The following is a 26,860-nucleotide window of genomic DNA, read 5'->3' on the forward strand; positions in this document are numbered from 1 at the left end:
ATTTAATTTGCAACCAAAAGGTGAGTGAGCATAGCGAACGAACTTCAACCTGGAGGCGAGTTAGCGTAGTGAACGAGCTAACCTGAAGGCAAGTGAGCGTAGCGAACGAGCTGCAACCTTAAGGTGAGTGAGCGTAGCGAACGAGCTCCAACCTTAAGGTGAGTGAGCGTAGCGAACGAGCTCCAACCTAAAGGTGAGTGAGTGTAGCAAACGAGCTCCAACCTAAAGGTGATCGAGCGTAGCGAACGAACTTCAACCAGGACGTGATTGAGCCATGCGAACAAGATCATCTTGAAAATTAAGAAGTTAAACGGGGCAAAGCCCGCGGGTTACAGCTAGTAATGTTTAAAAATGAAATGAATTTGTAAAATTTTTTGTTCTCCGTTTTTATAATGGGTGAAGTAACTAGACAGGGTAGGGGAAGACCTGCAAGACGTTGAAGAGTATCCAGGAATTCAACTGACACAAGAAATGCTGAAAGAGATTGTCATGTAAAGCCTAACTATGAAAGAAATCCTCAAGCTGGTTTACAAACCTGCCTTCACAAGAATGCTGGAAAATGAGTTGAGTGTTGTTTCTCACAATTAATTTAGGTCCTCTTAACAGCACAGAGGATGCCACAAATGGACATTTCAACGCATGTTGCCACAATGGACTCATTAACATTGCACAACCACGATTAAATGACAAACTAAAAGAAATGTTTTCACATGATTCTAACTTCATAAAAAACATAAGGCAATACAACAGTGCAATGGCTTTTGCGTTGCTTTCCACTACACAAAAAGAGATTCCAGGAAATTGGCCTTACTGGTTTAAAATTCAGGGACAAATTCATAGATATATTTCTGACTTACTACCGCGAAATGGGGAGTTTCCTTCATATGTACAATTGTGTCTAAATTAGGGGCGATGGCCCCTACAGGCCACTAGTCATTTATAAAAAGTGGTATTTCATGTGCATTGTGTTTGAGTTTTGCTATACAAAAAAGTATTTTTAAAAGTATCTATGTATTTCTTAAATGTGAAATTTGTTGGTTTTTTTGTGGCAACTAATTTGAGAGAACGGATGGGCGTAGAAACTGGCAGAGGCGTAGGTCTTGGTCTGTAGATGAGCCATCAAAAGAAAATTAGGTCACTTCAATGGGGCGTAACAATTAAAATAATGTTTATCCATTGTGCTTTAAAACCATCGTAACTTACAATGAAGAAAATGGGTTTAATAATTTTTTACATTTAGAATTTGAAAATTAATTTGTTTGTTATAAAGTGATTCAGTTAAAACTAGCTAAGAAGCAGTGCTAAAATGGGTTATTAGTAGTTTGTATGGGATATAATGTCTAACAGTGTCCAGGGTTACTATTGTTTATCTTTTGTCAGGGCCGATTTACCGAATAGGCACGGTAGGCACGTGCCTAGGGCGCGAGGCAATTGGCTTTTTTGGGGGGCGCCAAAAATTTGGAAATTAAAAAAAAAATCGTGGTAGTATTTGCATGATATCGCGGTAAACTTCTGATAACCACTCGCGGCCGTGTAGGCATGGTAATCGTCTCCCGCATTTGCGGCAAGATTCTTACTATTCTCTGCAGTCAGGTCGTTTGGACATAAAATTATCGTCTTTATTTTCCATGATCGAGGCAATATAAGAACGTATCCCGCAGTCGTGAGGAGATTATTATCATCTACTGCAAATGAGGCAAAATTCTGATATTTTCCCGCGGTCGTGAGGACATTATCCTCGTCTTGCGCGATCGCGGTCAAATTCTGACCACCCCCGCGGCCGTGAAGACATCATATCGTCCCCGTCGGTCGTTTGGACATAGTAGTCGCCTCCCACAAAATGGTAATCATCTCCCTCGGACATATGGAGATAATCGTCTTCGGCGAATGAGGCAAAATTCTGATCTTTTCCTGCGGTCATTTGGACATTATCATCGTCTTCCGTGATCGCGGCAATATTCTGATCATCCCTCGTGGCCGTGTAGAAATACAGTAGTTATTATATCTCCCGCGGTCCTGTAGATATCGTACGTATCCTGCAGTCGTGAATCCATGGTAATCGCCTCCAGCGATTGCGGCAAAATTTTAATCATGTCCTGAAGTTTTATGGAGATCATCGTCTTCCGCGATCGCGGCAAAGTTCTAGAGGTTTCCCGCGGTCGTGTGGACATCAATCGTCTTCCGTGATTGTGGTAATATTCTGATCATCCGTTGCGGCTCTGTAGATAGTAGATACCATCATTGTCTTCTGCGATCGCGGAAAATTCTGATCATCCCTAGCGGCCGTGTGTAGACATTTATTATTGTCTCCCGCGGTCACGGAAACGTCACTGTTGTGATGCGCGATCACGGAAACGTCACTGTTGTCATGAGCGATTACGGTAAATTGAAATCTCCAGGTAGAAATCAAAATTCACGGTTCAAAGATCTCCCGCATGATTCCCGGATTTCCCGGTCGGTGTACACCCTGTTATATATATATTGCAAAGGGGCGCTACTATTAGACGTGCAACCAACCTAGGGCGCTGACAGGGTCAAAAACGGGCTTGTCTTTTGTTAGGGTATAAAGGGGAAAAACAAATATCTTAAAAATTTCAATTAATTCCCAGATTTAAAAAAATCTCAAACACTTGTGAGTTTTTCACACAATGTTGTCTGTAAAACTGCATCCTGTAGGGATATATTAACTCAAAACAAGCTGTAGGGTCTGTATTTAACTCAAAACACTATGTTTGTTTAACTAATTTGAATAGGTTACTTAGTATACTACAAGATATGTGAACAACACTTCTACTTATTCCATTGTGGTCAAAACAAAACTTTAATCTTGTAAAAAATTTAAAATATACGTTAAAAAACTTTACATGTACACAATTTTTTTACCTTTTAACCAACCTACCTACGTACCTGTTGTGTTAAAATTTTTAATTTCATGAGTACAATTTTTTTTCAGAAACATATTTGGATAACACAAAATTTGTTGAAGGAAAATATGAAATATGTGCAATTTGGGAGGTAGAAAATGAACAAGTTGGTAGAAAATGTGTAACAGTGGTGTGCAAAGAGAAAAAGAAGCCGGAACATAAACCAGACTTGATAATCTCGTAAGTGTATAATAACATACAAGGGAGAATCAAAAAGTTGTGGTTTGATCCTGAAAACAGTCAATATCTTTCTGATTGTTTGAAACTGGACCCAGTTGTTCTCCATCTTTGGTATTTTATTAATAATAAGACAATTCAGAAAGAAACGTTTCTCTCTGATGAGGCTATGCTATGATGTTATTTTTTAAGTATAATCTGTTTGGTTTAAAAATGGTCTAAACGACTTTCATGACGAAAAAGAGAGTGAGACCTTTGTCACTGATGATGAACTGGATGCTAAAGTTGCTAAGGAGATTCATAAAAACATCGGTTTAACCATCAAGGATCTTTCGCTTTGTTTCCCCCAGGTTGTACAGACTTTGTCTCACAACAGCAAGGCTAAATCAAATTACCTGCAATATGGGTGCAGAAAATGTTTACAGATCACCAAAAAGGTTAGGAAACGTAGGAGCTTTTATAGTTTTAGACCATTGGAGATTACTGAATGCACCATTCCTGGACAGACCTTTTATTCACAACTTGGTGTCCGTGCACATTTCACACACTTGATGATAAATTTCCATAGATTTTAAAGACTGCACCTCAAACTATTCAATCGCAGCACACATTTTGAACTTGACTATTGCTTCAAAGGGCGCCGCGACCACATCTCTGTGAACACATCTGAACGTGAAAGTGTGTTTAGTGGTTGCACCTTACTTTCTGAACAGCCCTTGTTTTTTGTCATAAAATAAAGTGTGCTGATTTTCTGATAACCGATTGATCGGCATTCCCATAATTCAGTGCAAGCGGGCAGGTTAAATTCCTGGCACATACATTTGAACAGTTTGGACCACTTCTTTTTGAAAGCTTTAGGTGTTGTCGATCACAGAAATTAAGGAAATAAACTAAACTAGCTGTTTGCCCGTTCTACGTACGGGAATCTTGTAGTAAGTTGAAACCTAATATTCAGAACAGGAGTTGGTTTGCATATTTAGTGTGCAATTTTCCAGATATGCTGGCAAAACTGTTACTGTACATGAATACATATAAACCTTCGCAAATACAACATCTGACAGTTTCAAAGCCAAAACGAATGCTTCGCAATTAAATGTCACCCGATCGTGTTAGTCCATATTTTATATCTAATGATAAAAGAAATTGCTTTATAGATCTATGAGGCATAGCCCTAAGGTAGGCCTGTAATTGAAAGTAACTTTTCACACTGGTTAAAACTAGTTAAAATACTACCTCAACCTCACTACTGCACACTTTATTCGGGTTGAAATTTTCATTACCAAAGGTGCTCTTGTCTTTTCCACGAAACACTGAGAAATAAGGATATTAATGCGTTAATAACCAACAGACATACACACACAAATACAGAATTGAATACACATTACGGATTAAGTATTAAGGATTACAACATTTTGTTTAAAGTAATTTGACAATGCCTATTCCTGTATAAGACCTGGTCAACGGTAATAAACTTTCTTATTCTTATTCTTATTAAGGATGTGCTACGCTTTAACCAAAGTAAATTACAAACAAAATAATTATTTGCAAGTTTTTATGGTGTCATCAAATTTTTTGATAATCGTTTTTAGGCCTAATCTAACTGTAAAATTGTTGTAAATCCGTTGGCAAATATATGAATAAGTCAATAAATACATAGCCCACAAAACATTTATACGTTGACAACGCCAAGCCTTAAAAATTCATGATGGTTAGCTAAAAAAATCTTTCACTAATGTTTTATCATTTTTATAGCATAAACTAACATTTTGAAGTCCAGACAGAAAACGCTAAAATTATACTGTAAGACATCAATTAAATTTAATGAGAAATAAGGTACAGCACTAACGATAACTATAGTTGTTAATTAGTGATGTGTTTGTACGTAAAAATGATTCTTACTGCTACCACCGGTTCTAAGGAAAAGTAGCAGTACCATGGTGATGAATATCGAACCAATATTAAGCTATTTATAGTAATTTAAATAAAGTTATTTTATTAAGAAATTATTGAACGTTGCATACATTTATATTTCTTCTAGAAAATGGATTCCAAGTACATTATTATTTACAAAGTAATTAATATGAATTACAAATACCCTCGCCGCAGCAAACCTGCAGACTAAGTGAGTTTTCCATTTATACAAAATATTTATATAAAATATTCCCTAAAAATTGTCAGATATATTTCCTATTTAACTAACATTAATTTTAGTGATTACTTAGGTTTGCTGCTACAGGGAAGATATTGAGATGTGTTTTTTTATAGCAATGTCGATAGCTTAGTATTAAATAAACAAAGTTTTAAAATTTCGTTTAAATATATCCATAAATTTTGATGTTTATTTGTTTTCACGTCCAGTGCCTTTGGATGACTGAAATCTGTCATCGCTTGCTGATTGGTTCCTGAAATCTGGAATCCAACTTCAGCTGTCTCTAGTAGACATTTCTGAATTTTGATATGACTAATCAAAGTCATTTTTAAACTTAATTGAGGTATAATTAATTAATTAATGTACATAGTCTCTGTGAAATCTTGAAAAGTAGAGCACTCTTGACATTGTGGATTGCTAAATTCTTCCACTGACACACAGAGTTTGTAAAAGCGAGTCGAACGCTCGTACTGCCCAGTGAATGTTGGAAATTCGTAATGAACACGTTCCACGCAAATCACACTTACTGTTGTCTCATGGTGGTCTTCGGACCTATCCATGACTGAAGAGACTAAACAAAGTCGAAACAACAGAGCACACTTCTAATCCTGAAAGATGGATTAGTCGTATTTGACATAGCGCAGGCTCAATCAAATTTCGAATCTACAAACCACACACGAACATGGATCGTACACACCCGAGACGGTACGTGTGATGATCCCAATACTCGGAGAGGTTGAGATTTTGGTTTTGTAATTTGAGAAAACATTCAAATGAATGTAATTGAAAATTGGCAAGGGACTAGCGCTTCATTACAGGTTAATCTTTTAGAAGGTAAATGGGACGAATGGATACTACTATCGTCATGCAAACCATCTAACTAGCTCAGCAGTCAGTGTTATAATCGTGGGGGAAGATATTGACCTATGTGTGCTCTTAACTGCATTTGTTCCCAAATCAGCCACTATATTCCTTCACCTCTTGAAACCCGGAAAGGGAAGTCCAGCAATAGGTACGTTTTATTTCCCAGTGAAATTCAAATATTCTTCGACCTTTAAAAGTAATATCCTGTTTCTACGTGCATTTGATGGGTGAAATTGCTTACTGATTGGGGCTGGAAGTCATCTAAGCGTGGGATACTTCCAAATCCCAACAAATGTTGAAGCTGCACCACCTGATCTTCTAAACAATATCTCATGTAAGTGTGCTAAAGGGTGTTAAAGTGGTTGCACTTATCAGAAGAATGGAGTAAAATGTACGATGCATGTTTTTAAAGTTCTCTGTTCCAGCGCTGTGATTGACATTTTGTAGAGCGTTGTTGTATACCCAACGGTTACGGGGATAATTTAAAAAAATTGTAAATTTAAATTCCCATGTTATTTTTATGGAGAATAAATAAACTGTTGAAGTTTGCTTGTTTATGGATATATTTAAACAACATTTGGAAATTTTGTTTATTTAATGCTAGGCTATCGACATTGCAATAAAAAAACACATCTCAATATCTTCCCTGTAGCAGCAAACCTAAGTAATCACTAAAATTAATGTTAATTAAATAGGAAATATATCTGACAATTTTTAGGGAATACTTTAGTGTAAATCCAGCCAGGTAGATGGAAAAATCACTTAGTCTGCAGGTTTGCTGCGGCGAGGGTATTTGTAATTCGTATTAATTACTTTGTAAATACAAATTAAGAAAAGGCATATTCTTATATAGTTATATAGTTATTATATCTCCCGCGGTCCTTTAGATATCGTACGTATCCCGCAGTCGTGAATCCATGGTAATCGTCTCCAGCGATTGCGGCAAAATTTTAATCATGTCCTGCAGTTTTTTGGAGATCATCATCGTCTTCTGCGATGGCTGAATGTATCGTTAATTATTATAAACAAATATTATGTGTTCTTATTGCATCTTTTTGCGGTGTTGGTTACTTGGAATCAATTTTCTAGAAGAAATATAAATGTATGCAACGTTCAATAATTTCTTAATAAAATAACTTTATTTAAATGACTATAAATAGCTTAATATTGGTTCGATATTCATCACCACATAATCAATGGATGCGGGATTTTATGCTCTACAATTCCTTTTCAATGTGTTTTTCTGTAGGCTGGATGGTTCTTTGACGTTTTAGTAAAAACTAAAAAATAACCCTAAATTTCAAGGTTTTTGTGGTCCCAGGTCAGAAGCTCACCTAGAAAAATGGGACAAACTTCAAATCCTTTTACTTCTATAAAAAACAAAAGGATTAAAACGATTTCCAGCTTTCCGAGAATTATTTCCAGGCACAGCCAATTTTTGAACTAATTTTACTGGCCTAATAGTAATTATTGTTGTTACATTACTAAAAATCATTGAAAAATTTAAATTTTTATTTCGTCACTGTGGCCAGCAGTTACAGCGATGTATCACCTGGCGGTACTGTCACCCTGTTCAATGTTCCATTGGAAGGTTGATGCAAGTGGCCACGTTCGCGTTCCCTTCAGCCACTCACAGAAAAAAAATTATTTAAAATTTAAATAAAATACAAAAGTTAACCAAACAACAGAAAACACTACACATTGTACACACATTGTAAATTACTAAACATTCACTTTATCACACCAAACTGTAACCAAAACTACATGATAATTCAGTAAAATACGATTAAGGTAAATCAATTCAACTATTACAAACAATTTGTTGTCAAGTCTTGCTAGGAAACTCTTTATTTTGTATGAACCAGACCTATCTAATAGATGTTAAAATAAAAATATAAATTCCGGCTTTGCTCTGGAAGTAGTCCTGCAGTATGTGGTTAACCTTAAAACAATTATTTCAAACTACGTTCATATGTTAAGTTATGCCCTTTTATAATATTCTGCATGAAAATGCCTTTAATTTGACACCTCAAACGTTAAAATCCTTCAAGCTGTTATCTAGTTATGATTGTGAAAAAAAAAACTGCTTGCGTAAATTGGAACAAAATATTTTCTGAAGAATCAACCATTTGATTGTGGACATTTATTTGTGTCAGGTGCTTGGAGAACTGTTTGGTTACGCCAGACCCAAACGTGCCTGTAAGACTTAGGGTCATTGACCGGAACACAGGCCAGCCTCCAAAGACAAACATTACCTGGGAAATAAGGGATCCTGATGGGAAAACTATTTCTCTTGGAGATGTCATCATTTCTGAAGGAGTTAAACCCTACGAATTAAGTAAGCGAAATTAAAGAATTATATATTAGTACATTTTCTAATATTATGTGAAAACTATCTGTTTGTCTGTCATGTTCAATAATGTTTTATGAAAGTAAAATGTTTTGTCTGTAGTTTGGATTGTGTTATTGGCATAGTAGGTGTGAATTAACTTAAAGAAGATAATATATTGAATGAAAATGAGGAATAATCTACTAGTAAAATTTTTTTTATATATAAAGTTTTATTGTTAAATATGACCTGTGGTTTGTGAAGTTTTGAATGTTGTTATTTAACTAATTCAACAAATCAAACCCAAATCAGGCTATAACAAAGAGTGAGTCACCATCTTTATCATTTGACTAGAAATCACTGTATTTTGAAGCTTCACAAAAGTTCAGTGTGATCCTGAATTCTATCTTTCTCACTACATTTAGACGAAAACCCAGAGATGTAGTCTTACATCAAAAACCAAACAGGCTTAGGATGGTTCTAGGTATGAAGTACTACTACTACTATTACCACGATATAACATTTTTATTTCATGCTATTTTGTGACTATTTTATCATACAAGAGTTTTAACTTGTTAATAACATTTCACTCATTGTTTTTAATTTTATTTTTCAGAAATTAATGTAACTAAACTGAAGAAGTGTGTGGCGTACACGGTGTATGCACAAGGTATCTTTTTCGAATGGAATATAGATTACCAAAATTATTTTTTTATAGTGAGCTATAACAACTGTTATTACCCATCAACTAAATGTCAGCAACAAAAAATAAGGTAGAAAATAGAGTGTTACATTCAGTGACTGGCTTCTGCAACTATTTTCTCTTTTTATAAAAAAAAAAAAAAATGGTGACAGTTGGGCCCTGTTTCATAAAACTACTAGTCTAGTATTTACTAGTCCATGGACTAGTAATACTAGTGTATTTTACAAGTCTACGTTTCAAAAATCTACTAGTGTAAAATACTAGTTACTAGTGTAGAGACTAGTATTACTAGTGGTTTTTACTAGTGTAGACAGCAATGTGTTTCATAAAGTTTTACTCTTGTAAATTACACTGGTAAATACTTGCCATTTTCTAACAACCTCTCTACACCCGTATTATTTGAAGTCGACTAGTATTTTTGGAAAGAGAGTTATTTCATGACTCACATCATTTAAAATAATGAATTATTGAATTCTTTTTTCAAGTGCGAATTGGCTCAAGTTTGCAATTTAAGATAAAAATAGATCTGTGAGTGCTAAAATGATAATTATTAGATGCAAATTACAATCAATAAATGTGGCGTAGTACAAAATGAGTGAAATTGAATTTTATAATGTATGTACAATCGCCCTATTATAATAATTATAATTATAAGTAATCAATTTTTGTGAAATTTTAGTCTAAATTTACTTGAGTTAAATTTCATAGTTTTATCAACTATTTAGTTATCACAGATAAAAGATTTTTAATCTTTGAGAGAAACCAAATTAAAACCGCATACCGTATTGCATACAAAGATTATCAGTTAATTTATCAGTACAGTAGAACTTAGTGTTTGTTTTTTTATTGTTTTTTTTCATATAAGTAAATTGGTTACTAATCAGTACGGTCCTTGGTAAAGTCAAAATCAGTAGCCATTTAATGGTCCAAAACCAAGCAATGCCCTCATTCATGAGCTTTTAAGAGTACTTGGTGCCTAGACGTTCTTACTCATAAAGCAATTAAAAAACTACAAAGCAAATTTATAATCTCACAGTATACTAGATATTTAAATTTGAATCACTTTTTTGCCCAGACAGCACACTTTCTTCTCAGGACATCCCACGGATATTGCGACAGGATATGCAAGATATCCCATAGTGGTCCTATAGTCAACTTGGGATATCACAGGATATCCACAGGAATGCCTAATGTCCCCGCCCGGGGATGTCCTACGGATAAGCTCACACGCATATCCATGGGACATCCGAGGTCATCCCAGGGTAGTCCTCAGGACATTCTCAGGACATATGGGACTACTATGGGATGTCCCTGGGATAAAGTGTGGTCTGGGCCTGAACATAAAAAACACAAAATAATATAGATTTAGTATGAAAAGCTTAATTATAAGTTTAGTAAATTGATTAAATAGTTAATAAACACAAATTTTGAAGAAAAAAACGAGAAAAAAGTTTTTGGCCCAGACGGGTTTCGAACCTGGTATCTTCGCCTTGTGAGCCCCTTACCTTACCTCCTGAGCTATCTGCGCTTGTTGATTACAGGTGTTTTCAAATGGTTAAAGAGTAGCCGACAGTTGCAATGGTCGCAATACTTAAAATATTTTTGATACTACAGTATAGGCTATATATGATTCTGTTAATCTGTTTAGGCCTCAAGTAGTTGAATTGTTTTTCTGGTAGTTGGAGAGGATACTGGTATTTGAATATAGATTATTTAATCACCATTAGATTAGCACTGTAATAATTGATTGTTATATGATTAAAATTAGTTTTTTGTTGTTTTATTAATTTAAAGTTAGAATTAAATTCACATTCCACACAACTATGATAGAACTCTTGTTTTCCTGAACTCAGTGGTAGTAATATGTCAGTAAAGTAAAGTCAACCCTTGCTAGCCATAGTATTAACAAGACATATTTTCAATCTGGGAAACCTTAAACTTTTAAAATAAATTATAAAACCTCAACATCTTAATGCGTGGGAATCTTATTTTTAGAAAAAAAAAACAGACCAAAAATATTTGTTAAATAATGAAGACGGCCCAATTATAAATTCGGAATTACTGAAAATAATTACATCAAGAACAACACTGTAACATATCCAAAATTCAAAAGATTAATTTTTCTAATATTATTTTTTATTTTTCCAATATCCTTTAAATCATCTGTTTTAACTTTGTTTAAAATTAATTTATTGAGTAAATATTTACTTTTTGTACTAGTGTAAACACAGCCTGAAGATGGAAACCAAGTTTCTGAAAGCACTAGTGAAAAAAACAAATTATTATATATTGGCCTTGTTGAACATTTAAATTTAGATATACTGTACATTTCATCAGTGGTAGTATTTTTTTTCTTCAGTTTGTTACCGGGACATTACGGGACATTACAGGATATCCAGTGGATTTTGTACATGTCCCGGGATGTCATGGGACATTCTGGGATATCCTATGGCATTCGTACATATCCCGGGACTTTACAGGATATCCTGAGGTTAACTTACAAATCCTGGGACATTACGGTATATTGTAGGATATCCTGTGGATTTCGTACTCGTCCCGGGATTTTGCGGGATATCCTGAGGATAGCGCACATATCCCGAGACATTCTCAGGACATATGGGACTACTATGGGATGTCCCTGGGATAAAGTGTGCTGTCTGGGTGGTACGATATTCGAACAAATATTTTGAAGTTGTAAATAACCCTTCATCGGCTGTTTGAAAATAACAAAACTAACAATTAACAAACTAAACAATAATCTTATGGGGTCAAATCCAATGGCCATTGGCGTCCATGGACTCCCTTGGAAATACATTCAAAACAACAAATAGCATTTCTAATCCCACAGTATACTAGATATATTTACATCATAATCATTTTGGTGTTTAAAACACTATTTTTGGATGATAATTAACTCTTCAGTAACTGTTTGAAATTATCCAAGATGGCCGCTAGGCTCCAAGAGCTCTTAAATAGTTAGCAGGGCTAGAGATATTTCACACAGCCTAAGAATCTCCACTCAAATTTTGCCGTAAACATTTGTCCGATTGATTGACAATACCAACATACAGCATACAACATACTTGAGTGAAATTTTAAAAACGTACGTTTTCATGTCCCTGGCCTTTTACTTCGTAGATACTGGATTTGTAGTTTATTATTATGTGTTTTAATATTTTTTGGGACGGGGGCAACATGTTACACACATTTATTTGGTTTTAAATAGGTTCTAGGTATTTTTTACGTATGTTTAAAGTCTCGAAATTCACGACCATGACGTGTCCCTAGGGTACATTTTCCAACTTTCACGCTGTTTTTAGACTAACTATTCATGCCGAAATATATAAAGCCATTTTTATGTCATCAATAGTTATTAAACTTACAAAAAAGGAGCATATTATAATTTTATTGTCATTGCAAACTGACTACCATGACAAAATAAGTCTGTCCCTCGAATTTGGCGTCACGACCATTTGGAAAAAATTTTCAACTTTGGAGCACGACAGTGACAAGCCTGGCGTCGATGGAGTCAGTTGGTTTTAGAGACTAGTTCGGGGTGTACGTCAGGATTGTGGTGCCAGTCGTTTCGAGTTGAAAGGAGGAATTAAAGGAAAGATTGTGTTTTTTGTAATTTTGGTGTGTCCATGACCGTACGTAGTCATTCGATGAAGTAGACATGGTGTTAATTTTCGTTTATAAGATATTTCAGTTGCTAGATTAACCTAGAAGTCCACTTTGTATCCTCAAACATGAGGTGCAGGGCTACCGCCAGAACAGAGCCAAATAACACCTAATTTCACGACCAAAGTTTCACGACCATCGCGGGTTTTTTCACGACCAATCCAGCCTTATGGATTATAGTAGTGTGTTTGGTCGTGACAATAACTTTAATATAATTGTAATTTGAACAGTTTAGTTCAATTGTAACACTTATTTTTATTATAACTAACAGTATAATTGAAGGATTGTTTAGAAAGATTTAGATTATTTCAGAAAATTCACGACCGTACCGCTTGTCCCTGACCATCACGTTTATGATTTCTATCATAAAAATTTCAAAAATTAAAATATCGTCATATTTCAATGTTTTATACACAAAAGAAGCACACCTCTATACAAACATAAAGATTTTTCGGGTCTCAGGTAAGTTTTTTCGGAGTTATACAAACTTAAAAAGATTTTATTGGCTTTTTTCAATTTTTTGAGTTTTTTTTATTTTTTTCTAGAAAGCAGGGCCGATTTACCGAATAGGCACGGTAGGCACGTGCCTAGGGCGTGAGGCAATTGTCATTTTTGGGGGGCGCCAAAAAATTGGAAAGTAACAAAAATGGTGGCTGTATTTGCATGCGATCGCGGTAAACTGATAATCCCTCGCGGCCGTGTAGACATCTTAACAGTCTCCCGCAATTGCGGCAAAATTCTGACTATTTTCGGCGGACGTGTGGACAGCATAATTGTCGTCTTCTTGATCGCGACAATATAAGAACACATCCCGCGGTCGTGAGGAGATTATCACCGTCTACCGCGAATGAAGCAAAGTTTTAATCTTTTCCCGGGGTCATGTGGACATTATCATCTTCTTGTGTGATCACGATAAAATTCTGATAATCCCTCGTGAGGCATTGTGATCCTCTCCCGCCATTGCGGCAAATGGTACTCATCTCCCGCGGTCGTTTGTAGATCTTCATCGTCTTTTGCGAATGAGGCCAAATTCTGCTCTTTCTTGTGGTGTAGTGGACATTATCATCAACTTACGTGATTGCGGTAAAATTTGATCATCCCCCGCAGCCGTGTAGAGTAGCCATCATTATTGTAACTCCCACGATCCTGTAGACATCGTAATCGTCTCCCGCGGTCGTGAAGACATCGTAATCGTCTCCCGCGGTCGTGAAGACATCGTAATCATCTCCCGCGGTCGTGAAGACATCGTAATCGTCTCCCACGGTCGTGAAAACATCGTAATCGTCTCCCACGGTCGTAAAGACATCGTAATCGTCTCCCGCGATTACGGCAAAGTGTTAATAATATCCCGCAGTCAGGTGGAGATCAATATCGTCTTCCCCGATTGTGGCAAATTTCTGACTGTTTCCCGTGGTTGTGTGGACATTTTCTTCGTCTTCTGTGATCACGGCAATATTCTGATCATCCATCGCGGCTCTGTAGATCTTATTATCGTTTTGCGCGATCGCGGTAAAATCCATGATCATGTCCCGCGGTCTTTTAGACATTATCATCGTCTCATGCGATCGCGGCAATATTCTGACCATCCTTTACAGCTCTGTAGATCTCATTATCCTATTGCGCGATCGCGGTAAAATCATGATCATATCCCACGGTCGTTTAGACATTATCATCTTCTCTCATGCGGTCGCGGCACAATGTTCTGATCATCCCTTGCGGAGACATATTATCGTCTCCCGTGGTCACGGAAACGTCACTGTTGTCATGCGCCATTGCGGTAAATTGACAATTCCAGGTAGAAATACAAAATTCACGCATAATTCCGGTTAAAAAAATTCACGCTTAGTTCCCAGATTTCCCGGTTGGTAGTCACCCTGTTATATATATTGCAAAGGGGCGCTACTATTTTAGTTGTGCCTAGGGCGCTGACATAGTAAAAAACGGGCCTGCTAGAAAGACCAAATATACCAAAAGCTCAGTGACCTTTTTATTGTATAATGGTCATAAAAGTAAATTAGTTTATAGCAAAACATAGTTATAAAAATAATATTAACTATTTTTAATATTAATTTAAACGTCTGTTATGGTCGTGACAGGATTTTGTGTTTTTCCACTAAAGATGCTCTTTTTTTAAAAAAATACCAAAGATATTGCGTTACCATGGACATTTTATGAAACTTCAAATGTTAATAAAATAAAAATAATAATAAAAGTTTTGAAAAAAGGGGAAAAAAATTTGCAAAGTGCTTTTCCTGAAAACGTACGTTTTTAAATTTTTACTCACTTACGTACAATATACAACATACATACACACATTTGAGTGTATATTTCAAGATGAATAATTTCAAGGTGTGTCGTGTGTGTATAGAATTAAGTTAGATGAACCAAATGTGTGTTGTTGCTGTAAAAAAATTAAATTAATTTAATTTTTTATCAATTATTACAATGTATTTCTGTTTACATTCATTTTACTTTAATTTTACAGATGCTGCTAAGGACAAAATAATACCCTACAACATTGAATACTGCCCTAATGAAATCCCAACGGAAGGTAATTGCACGATGACTCCTAAGTCGGGAATGAAAGGATTTACATTGTTTGATATCACATGCTTTGGCTGGCAGTCGGAAGGACCGATACTTTATGAATTTTTCGACAAAGGACATGACGATATAGAACACTATCAAGGTAAATGCTGATAAATAAATCAACTCAATTTGAATTTTATGTGAAAATAAAATATGTGTCATGGCTTTAGTAGTCAGTCTCTATGTGATGTGCTTTAACTGATGTAATAACTTAAGACCATATGTGTATGTGAATTAATGATCACCTGTTTTTTAGCATTTGAGTAGTTGGTCAACGAAAGCAACCTTCTGTATAAAGTAAAAATGGACGATGGAACTGTCTGGAGGCGTCATGTTGATCAACTACTCAAATGCGAAATAACGTTAACGAGTGAAAATTTAAAAACGTACGTTTTCATGTCCCTGGCCTTTTACTTTGTAGATTCTGGATTTGTAGTTTATTATTATGTGTTTTAATATTTTTTGGGACGGGGGCAACATGTTACACACATTTATTTGGTTTTAAATAGGTTCTAGGTATTTTTTTCGCATTTTTAAAGTCTCGAAATTCACGACCATGACGTGTCCCTAGGGTACATTTTCCAACTTTCACACTGTTTTTAGACTAATTATTCATGCCGAAATATATAAAGCCATATTTGTATGTCATCAATAGTTATTAAACTTACAAAAAAGGAGCATATTATAATTTTATTGTCATTGCAAACTGACTACCATGACAAAATAAGTCTGTCCCTCGATTTGGCATCACGACCATTTGGGAAAAATTTTCAACTTTGGAGCACGACAGTGGCAAGCCTGGCGTTGATGGAGTCAGTTGGTTTTAGAGACTAGTTCGGGGTGTACGTCAGGATTGTAGTGCCGGTCATTTCGAGTTGAAAGGAGGAATTACAAGATTAATAAAGGAAAGATTGTGTTTTTTTGTAATTTTGGTGTGTCCATGACCGTACGTAGTCATTCGATGAAGTAGACATGGTGTTAATTTTTGTTTATAAGATATTTCAATTGCTAGATTAACCTAGAAGTCCACTTTGTATCCTCGAACATGAGGTGCAGGGCTACCGCCAGAACAGAGCCAAATAACACGTAATGTCACGACCAAAGTTTCACGACCATCGTGGGTTTTTTCACGACCAATCTAGCCTTATGGATTATACTGTGTTTGGTCGTGACAATAACTTAAATATCATTGTAAATTGAACAGTTTAGTTCAATTGAAACACATATTTTTATTATAACTAACAGTATAATTGAAGGATTGTTTCGAAAGATTTCGATTATTCCAGACAATTCACGACCGTACCGCTTGTCCCAGACCGTCACATTGATGATTTCTATCATAAATATGTAAAAAATTTAAATATCATCATATTTCAATGATTTATACACAAAAGAGGCACACCTCAATAAAAACATAACGATTTTTCAGGTCTCAGGTAAGTGTTTTTGCCGTTTTCGGAGTTATACAAACTTAAAAGATTTTATTGGCTTTTTTCAATTATTTTAGTTTTTTTAAATTTTTTCTAGAAAGACCAAATATACCTAAAGCTAAGGCTGGGCGTATGCTGAGACGCAGGCGGCGCAACGCACGCAACACAGCACAAGGCAGAAAACTGTACCGTCATGTTATCTTACGGCGCCGCGTAAGCTGAGACGCACGCGTGTATGTGACTGACACACGCGTGGGCCGGCCTGTCACAGTTTTCGACGCATGCAACACAGCTTGGGTGCAAGCACGAAACACAATATAAGACGAACCGATTCCTCAATTCCCTTGTCGGACTCGAAGTAGTAGGTACTTTCAGCCATCTTGACAACTAACCAGCTGTGTTCTCTGCAACTAAATGCGTGTGCTGCGTGGCATGTCTCAGTTTGTAGCACAGACACAGATTTTCAGACACACTAAACACAACTCGTGTGAACGATGACAACAAACAATTGAGCGTCGATTGAGTTCCAATGTGAATTATCTGTGGTGTATGCAGTTTTGAAACGTCATAATAGACTATCGGTACGGACCTTTATAATTTAAAAATATTCTTATTTCCATTTTTGAATCCACGTAACACATTGTACTTGTTCTTAAAATCCTGTTTAGAGCTGAAAATCCAAATCAAAGGTTCATAAACTAAACTTAATATTAATATTAAGCGATTTTGGGAAATTTTTTTTTTTATTTTCATCTTATTTTTGTATGTAGAATCTGGTTCTGCTACGTTTTTTTGTGATACTCTGTATTTTTAGCCATAGCTTCGTAATTTAGGGAAATGCCTCAATTACACCTATATAATTCCTATACGTTAATTAACTAGTTCAGCACATGTATTAATATTTTATCAATGCATTATTCACATTTTATATTTGAAAACATTACTATGCAACTTATTTGCATTGCATTGGTTTTCCAGCATCTCAGCAGGAAATGGTAGTGGCGGCCGCATTCGTACCGACCTGTAGATATTTGCGAAAACGTTCGAATACACGTAGGCTTACATTCTTATGAGATGCTCCCCTTTATTTATTAAGTAGTTTTTTTTTTTTTATATGACTGCATTTTCCAATATGGCTGATAACTTAAATATTTTTTATGGAACACCCTGTAGCCTATTTTATGATTGTTTTGGAAAGTAAATACGATTTCAAAAAGTTTGTATTCATTAAGTTCTTTTTATTAAGCTACTCGTTTAGGAGTTACGGCTTGTTGCACATTTTTTTTTTGCACAAATTTGCACAAAAAAAAGTGGCTTGCTTTGTACATTCTGCATCCTGCAGCTCATAAACAAGTATGTTTGGAGAGGATAATGCATATACAGTAGAAAATAAGGCTTAGGCCTAAATAGTGTCTACATCCAAAAAATGTCATATAATAAAATACATTAAAAATATTGATTCAATTTATTTCAAAATGACTACCATTTGCCTAAAGTGACAGCTAACTTTAAAATTGAAACACTCTGTATTTTATGGTCTTTTAGATGCTATTTTAAGTACCAAGGCGTATTTACTCTTTGAATTTACTCTCAAAACTTACTCGTTTAGGAGGTACAGGAGCAGAATGTACACCACATGCAATTTTTTCTTAGGTGCAACCACAGACAAGAGACCACCATTAATTGTCTATTAATGTAATGCAACAAGCTGTCTGTAACTCCTAAACGAGTAGCTTTAGAAAATAATTTAAGATAAATAGCATTTTTTTCATCACTAGGGCCTAGAGTGACTCTTTTTGACCAGAGGTCAAGTTTTACGTTCGAGGCGAAACAGAGGTCGGAAAATCAGCGAGGGTTAAAAAGTCACTTTTTGCCCATGTGGTGAACTATACTTTCCGTCATATTGAATCATTAATTAACAAAAATAGAGCTAGAAAACTAAATGATTTTTATGTAAACATAACCTCTCAAAACAATTTCCAGCTTGTTTTCAATTCTGCTAATGCAAATAAGCAAGTGTTTACTAAGTGATTCAATTATTTTGTCTATTATGATTGTGTTATTATATCATCGAAATGTCGAGCAATCGACAACAATAGGCTAAAACCTTACCTAATAAATCAATCGATAAATAATTTCGAACGATACGATTGCAACAATCAAAATTTACAACTGTTTACAACAGCTGAAAATCAGTTAACTACTTGGTGACTGCGTAGTGCATGTGTTGCGTGTGCTGCGTCTCAGCATGCGCTAGTCAAAAATTCGTGTGCTGCGTGGCTCATCGATGGGAGTTATTATACATAGATGGCGTGGCTTGCGCCGAAAAACTTGGCTTGCGTGCGTTGTCACGTGCGTCTCAGCATACGCCCGGTCTAAGTGAGCTGTTTATTGTATAATGGCCATAAAAGTAAATTAATTTATAGCAAAACATAGTAATAAAAATAATATTAACTATTTTTAATATTCAGTTTTTATGTCCGTGATGGTCGTGACAAAATTTCGTGTTTTTCCATCAAAGATGCTCTATTTATAAAAATCACCAAAGATATTGCGTTACCATGGACATTTTATGAAACTTCAAATGTCAATGAAATAAAAAAAAAATTAAAAAGTTAAAAAAAACGGAACAAAAAATTTTTAAAGTGCTTTTCCTGAAAACGTACGTTTTTAAATTTTCACTCTAACAAAACATTTCAGAGGGGAGAATTTGATGTGTTTAACTGATGTAATAACTTAAGACCATATGTGTATGTGAATAAATGATCACCTGTTATTTTTTATTTGTTTTGTTTGTATTAGTTTTTCTGTTCACATTAAAATATGAGTTTGATTCAACTGAACTAATTTACTTATTATTTGAAAATGTAACACTACAGTTATACTAAACATATAGCGTGTCCAGTCCAGTGTCAATAGCTTGGTAAAAAAGCTGTGATCTGTATTACTTACTAATACTCATCCTTGCCCTGAAATATGCATCCAGAAGTGTTGGCCCCTAATAATTAATCTAATCTAATCCAGGATAATCATGGACAGCACTCATTCATTGATAATACATGCTTTATAGTCTTAAACTCAGCTTAACACGCACACTGGTTTTGCCATAGATTTTATAAGTGGCTTAACAATCTTTTTTACCATAGATCAATTGCTTGCATAAAATAAATTATATTACATTCTTATATTTTTGCACAACCAACCTGGTAAGTTTTAGGTTTCTGTCTTAACATAATTATAAAAAGTTTTCTAATGCATTAATGACACCTTGAATTGTTACAGACCATATTTGTTTAACTAATCCATGATTAATTTCAGGTAGAATGACTGGATATTCATATTCAGGTATTTATTCGCAATTCAGGTTGACTCGAGGCAGGGTCGTAATATATTTACTCAATGAGGACGGAGACGGACCTTCTGTCACAATCAATGTTGAGGTAAGGAATTAAAGTCATCATACAAGTAATGCCAATTCATTCTGTGAGTGTTTAATCCCTACCTCTGCATCTAATGTGTTTATACAAATACCTTTTGGACATTCTAAAATGACAACTGGTAAAGGATGTTTATAGTTTTACTTTCATTTTTAAGATAGTTTGCCCCTTAATACCGAGATTTACTACAAGTGATTGAGGTGCTTTATTTAACAAAATAAAAGGTTTACAATCATACAATAACAAATAAAGAGCCTAACTATACAATTTCAAAATTGAAAGTTGGCCTATAACTTACAACAATGGTCTTTTGGACCGTCTGTTGGTTGGCATACAATAAATATTAACAAGCATCTTTTTACTTTCTCCCCCGATACATAGTCCATGGAGAAAGTATTGTTTTCGTCAAAATTTTCAAGTTTGAGTTTTGAGTGGATATATCCATTTTGGGCCCCCCTGAACCCCAAAAAGTTGTTTTCAAAGTGATGTCTGTATGTGTGGATGTGTATACAGAGCTACAGACCACACCAGTAGTCCGATTTTGATGAAATTTGGTTTATAGGTACTAATCCATGGTATCTAAAGGTATTTTTTTAATTTTTTTGAAATTTGTGTTTTAAATTTCTTCATAAAACCATAAAATAACGGAAAAATCAGATTTTCTCAAAAATGGCCTGAACTATTTTTATAAAAATCTAGTATGTTATAGTCCTTTAGATTCTGAACAAAATGGTTTAAGTCCCATTTCTGTAAATATTACGGTTCAAAAGTTATTGTAGCTTATGTTATTTTCTCATAAAAAAATCCCATAAAATTACAAAAAATCGGAATTTGGGAAAAACACGGTTCTGATTAAAATTAATTTGTTATGGTCCTTATAATTGTAAACAAAATAATGCAACCCCCATTACTGTAACATTTACGGTTTAAAAGTTATTGCAACTTTTGTTATTTTTTCCTACAAAATTTTAATAGTTACTCCCACTGCTTTCCCATGATAAAGGTTGTTGACAAGCTTATGGGAGAAAGTATGTGTCAGATTGCTGATACCGTTTATTTAATTTTATAACAAATAATGGTTTTGCAAGAAAAATAAGTTAGATTTAGTTAATTTACAATAAAATAAAAACAATTTAAACTTGAACAGCTATAAAACAGAAATACCTCATTTTCTCTGGCATGGATGCCTATTGACAGCTAAAAATGAAGAGCAATGATTTGCCATATTAGGTCATAAAAGAACTGAATGCCAGAGACGGTGCGAGTCTTTGAGGGCTTAGGTCATGTTGATTTTACCACCTCAAGAAATGTAGTCTGATCAGTGCAGGAGTTTCACACTACAGGCTTGCCAACTGTGTGTGTAAATACTAAATAATTATTTGTGTGACTAACTAGAGACACTTTGCTGCACACAGGAGAAATGTTTACGCTCAAGCCACAGGAGAGTGTGGAAAGTTTCTCGATTGCAGCAAAGGCATTTTGCACTCGCAAACACATTATATTTTTCTTACAGTTACTATAAAAGCATATAAAAATCCACACTAGTCTTTCACACTATATCCAAGTTATCCAAGTGTTGAACGAAATGGGAAACTCTGGACCAGCTAGCTGATCGTAGTTGTAGTATCTTTAAGTGTTGCCAACCTATTTCGAAGAGTACACGGATTATGCGCCTAATAAAATCACACTGTTTTGTGATGTTTGGTTGAATTCTGGAGTGTAGAAAAAAAATAATGTGATAAAAGTTAAAAGAGTACGGAAAAATTAAAAGAGTATAGCAAAAGTAAGGAAATGCAGCAATTAGCAACTTTCTGTACTATAATCAGTGCAAAGAAGCCCAATTTGTCAGGTGAATGTAGGAAAAGCATATATTTTCTCTCCTCCCCCCCCCCCAAAAAAAAAGACTTAAAAGAAGCATCTTTAACACTAAGTGTCTTAAAAGATTTGGAGATTAATTACTTACAAGGGCCATCTTTAAAATATTTTTATAACATTTTCATAAGCTGACAGCATTATAGAACTACAGTAGAACCTTGATAACAAAACTCTCAAGGGAATTGTAAAATAAGACTTGTTATCAAGGTTGACTTCTTATCGAAGTTTGTAATAACATGTGATTAGGGGTAAAATAATTGTAAGGGGATTTGAAAATGACACTTATCATCAAGGGCGACTTGTTATCGAGGGTCTTCTTATCAAGGTTCCACTCTTCTTTGGTGATTGTAAACAGTTTAAGTTTTAAAATTTGTTTTTTTCCAGTTGTATGACTTTGACAGAAATATAACGCATATTGAATACTTAATGAACGAAATTGATGATTACATGGGCTACAATAATTATCAACGTAAGTTAATTCTATATGTAAATAATTTACAAATTTTTCAATAGATTAGTGTAGTTAAATAAGATCAGATCACTGTATACTAATGGTGGGTATATTGTTGAGAGCTTCTTTATATAAATCTGAATAGCAGTATTATATTAGATTGAAGGTTTTACCAAAATATTTTGTGTTGCTTTCCATATATCAAGTAAATCAAGTTTTATACTTTTATCTTTCTTTTATTTTCAATCATTGTTGGGATACAAAAATATTGCAATTTTTTCATCAAAATATATTCCTCTATTTTTATGGCTAATATGTAAAGAGAAAGTATAACAAGATTATAAAACTCAGACAAATTGCATGGTATGAAAATTGCCCATAGCAGCAAATCTGGGGAATTGCCAAGTGATGGTTAAATCAAATCTGTTTTCAAAAAAGGATATTGTTGCAAATGGAAATGTAAATCACTTTAATCAAAACAAAATATACACATTACAATTATTAAACAATGTTTAGGTTTCTGGTAATGGTAAACCTAAAACAAAAAAAGTATTGTGGTCCAAGACTTAGGTTTTACTTGAAGACTGCAGTTATTACCTTCATGTTTTCCAGTAAATGATAATGCATCAAGTTTTATTAACAGATTTTCCTTCCAACCATCACTCTCTTCTGTATGTCTGGTCCACCACCACCTCTGCTGGTAGTGAGTGTGTTAAAATAAACTTGGATTTATGTTTCAGCTACGCAAGACCTTATGTCCACTCTGGCTGAAATACTGTATAAAGACTTGAACAATGAATACTACATTCGAAGAATTATATCTTCAATGGCCAGGGTTTGTGTCAACACATTTAGCTTTTTAGTACCACAACTTTTAACCACTATGTTCCAAAGTCCATTGTAATTTCCGTCACAAGAAACACAACCAAAACCATAGATTGAGGAATCGTAACCTTTTTAATACTTTTTTCATTAAAATGGCGACCATACAAAGTAGGTATTTTAAGCCAAGTATGAATGGAGATGAGTGTAGGATTAGTGGCTTGATCTTGTGGTCTTGTTAGTGACTAAGACCGACTTATTCCTTAGACACAGCTGTTTTAATAGTCCTCACAGCTAATGGCAACTAAGGGACCTACAGTTTATAGTGGAATTCGAACCACATTTTTGCCTTGGTTTTAACAAATTGGTCTATTTATCAGGATAGTACTGCGGATAGTCGTAGTACACAATAGTGCAGATGATAATCCACACCAGGGAGTATCGCATCCACAGTGCATGCCTCCACAATTTGTGACCTCTATTGTTCTGATCTGGTGTTAATGATTTGTGGAATTATTGAGCCGTTTCTCTATCTGTGACTAAGACTTGAAGATCCACTTTTTAAGAGGATGGTTCAGTGGTAGTTATTTGGATGAGTGGATTCTTACAGAGTTCCACCTCAAATCAGACATATTTTGCTATTTTTTATTGATTTTTACCGTGTCTGTGTTAACTATTGTTTTATAAGAACTAGAGAGTCTAACAGTGTTTCAATAAGAACAACTCACAAATTTCTCCCTGAGCATTTCATACAAATAATGTACATTTTCCCCAGATTGAGTATGATTCAGCGGAGAGTATGAAGCTTGGAATTTCAACAATACTCTCTGTTTTGGTCAACGGAACACTGAAAGGGACATATTTATTGGACGACGTACTAGAAATGTACACTGGGAGGATATTGTTGAAACTCGCCAAAGTTTATCTGAAATATGCTGTAAAACCTGACCATACACCTCGACTGCGGGCAAAACACGTTCACCAACTTTCCAGGTGAAAATTTCACTTCTTTAATTTACTCGAAGTACGTTATTATGTTCTATTACGAAAAATCTGTGTAAACAAGAAGGATACTGAAACACAGCTAAGTAAATAATATTTTCTTACTTCATTTTATTAATTAATTGTGGATTATAATAAACTATTGTAAGATTTCAATATTAGGTACATTAAAAAAATTGAAAATATATTCTTTTCAAAGATTATTTAAAATTAAAAAATATTATCTTTTTAAATTATTAGTGGATTATTTTAAATTGAACATCTTTAAAATTCAATAGTAGTTAAGGTCATGTAAATTAGGAATTCAACGCCAATTAATTTTTCAATTTTTGAGATGACCAACAAATTAACAAAAGCGAAGAGTAGAGAAAGAGTTCTTGAGCCCATGCGTATCCCAGTCTTCACTCTAATTGACACATTCTATAATACGGTACCTCAAACCAAACCTGGATGCCTCAAAATTTATTATTTCTCAAAGTTTTTAACTGACACATAAAAACTCTACAGTCAACAGTCCATAGAGAAATAATACCTCTGTAAATTAAAGAGTTTAAAGTTTAAAGCATTTTAGATAATAAATCAAATGATTTATTATTTCTTCAGATGACGTAGTGCTTTGTCACTGGATTGAGAAGTTATTTGAAACTTTTTTATCATGATAATGTGATTGATAATTTAGGTTACATGCTAGTATCCTTATTACTAATCATTCACTTAGTGTAAATAATATTGTAAATACATAGGAGAAAGTTTTATTCTAAGTGCTTAACAAATTTTGAAGAATTTTCATCTCCAACATTTACTAAATCCCACATTTTACCCTAATATTTTATTTTGACTTAAAATGTTGTTTTATGTTTTCAGAAATATGATGGATTGTGTGGATATGGCCGTTATTGCTCAAGATAGAAACGTAACTAAACTTGCTCCCGAGGAAAACATCAACTATGATGTGTACGACAATGTTCGTAACCTAAAATATTAGTTTTACAATTAATTCTTGACATACCGGTACTCATTGGAAATTTACAAAATCTTTAGCTTTTACTGCATCAGTGCAGTGTTATATGTTTGTCGGTGTGTAAAAGATATACGATTGACCTTTAATAATGCGGGCCACATTAATACCATCTTTGCTTAACCCATTGGGGAAGGAATTAATGCGCTACCTGCAGCACCCTCTGGCGGCAATTAATTTTACCGAATTTGTAGACTTTTACTCTAACTGCTATAGAAAGAAAACCTTAGGTAGTAAATTAATAATTCTTTCGCCATTTTGTTCACAGTAAAATTGTCTACAGAAAAGTGGTAATTGGATAGTCAAAGTTCAAAACTAAAAAAATATATATATATAAAGATTATAAAAATAAAAATTTTAAAAACAATATTTTGAAAGTAAACTTGATATACAAATTCCAAGATTAATCCAGACACCAAATAACACTACTATTATAAAGGTCAATTGATTCCCTTCGTAGAAAAATCAAAAGTTGTGTACTTTTATAAGTAATAACATTTAAAAAAAATTTTTGTTTACCTTACCGCAGCAGATTTTTGGTGATTTGTGGTTTCCATTGCAACACAAAATTGTTTGTTATTCGCTAAAATAAATGAGTAAATACACAAATCAAGAAGCAATATATTTATAAACATTATAATAGTAAGAAGAAACAAAAAGGGCGAAAAATAATAATAACTAAATAAAAAATGGCGCTGCCTAGCGGTGACACGAGCGGCTCTCGTAAGTCGGCCGCCGGGCCTGCAGCAGCCGTACGAGTAACGCTCGTAAGTCGGCGCCAATGGGTTAATCTGAACAGCCATTTATAGCAGTTTATGAATGTTTCATCTATGCTAGGTACCCGCCATCAGTTGAATAGTCTAACGGTTTATTAGACGAGGCTGTCTAGCATTAGTGCTGTAAGCACTTCTAAAGTCGAGATTAAAATAATCACTCCTGAAGAGTCTCTGGTAATTGATAGAGCCCAGTCAAACATCAAGTAAACTTACAAGCTGCAGTATTCTTTTTATCTCTGCAAAACGCAGGAATTTGCCTCTCACCATTGTTCCAATAATGGTCTCCCTTACCTAAGTCATCTCACCAAGCTATTTTTTTTTTTCAAATTAAATGACAGAGGAAGAATTCAGTCCATGACCAACACCCTCTTATCTTTTTCTTGCAAATAATCCTCTAAAATTCACTCAAACCAACTGTTACACCTATGACACTAGTTATAAAACAAATTCCCTATTCCATCTCAATACAAGTTAAAAATCCTTTGAAATAAAAATCCTACATAGGATAGTATTCATCACCTACCCAGCAACACCAGGACTGGTATTCTTCATATTCTTCGACTTAAACTTCATATTCCCTTAAATAGTATTTTTCTACCACACTGAAAATGTAGGTAACTGTTAGCTTCCTAT

General features: G+C 34.6%; 1 protein-coding gene across 1 annotated transcript in view; it reads left to right on the top strand.

Annotated features, from left to right (window-relative positions):
• The window catches only part of LOC128993061 (uncharacterized), a 42,728-nt gene that overhangs the window by 13,251 nt on the left and 2,617 nt on the right, over positions 1–26,860 (top strand). Inside the window, exons 4-12 of the mRNA XM_054416817.1 lie at positions 2,954–3,104; positions 8,271–8,452; positions 9,060–9,113; positions 15,313–15,516; positions 20,165–20,286; positions 22,543–22,627; positions 23,350–23,444; positions 24,207–24,424; positions 25,298–25,397. Of these exons, the coding sequence (XP_054272792.1) occupies positions 2,954–3,104; positions 8,271–8,452; positions 9,060–9,113; positions 15,313–15,516; positions 20,165–20,286; positions 22,543–22,627; positions 23,350–23,444; positions 24,207–24,424; positions 25,298–25,397 (1,211 nt within the window). The remainder of the gene's footprint in view (positions 1–2,953; positions 3,105–8,270; positions 8,453–9,059; positions 9,114–15,312; positions 15,517–20,164; positions 20,287–22,542; positions 22,628–23,349; positions 23,445–24,206; positions 24,425–25,297; positions 25,398–26,860) is intronic.

The sequence above is a fragment of the Macrosteles quadrilineatus genome, unplaced genomic scaffold (genome assembly GCF_028750875.1).
Source record: "Macrosteles quadrilineatus isolate MER2022 unplaced genomic scaffold, UCM_ALF_1.0 Scaffold_4__1_contigs__length_99947679, whole genome shotgun sequence".
Taxonomy (NCBI): Eukaryota; Metazoa; Arthropoda; class Insecta; order Hemiptera; family Cicadellidae; genus Macrosteles; species Macrosteles quadrilineatus.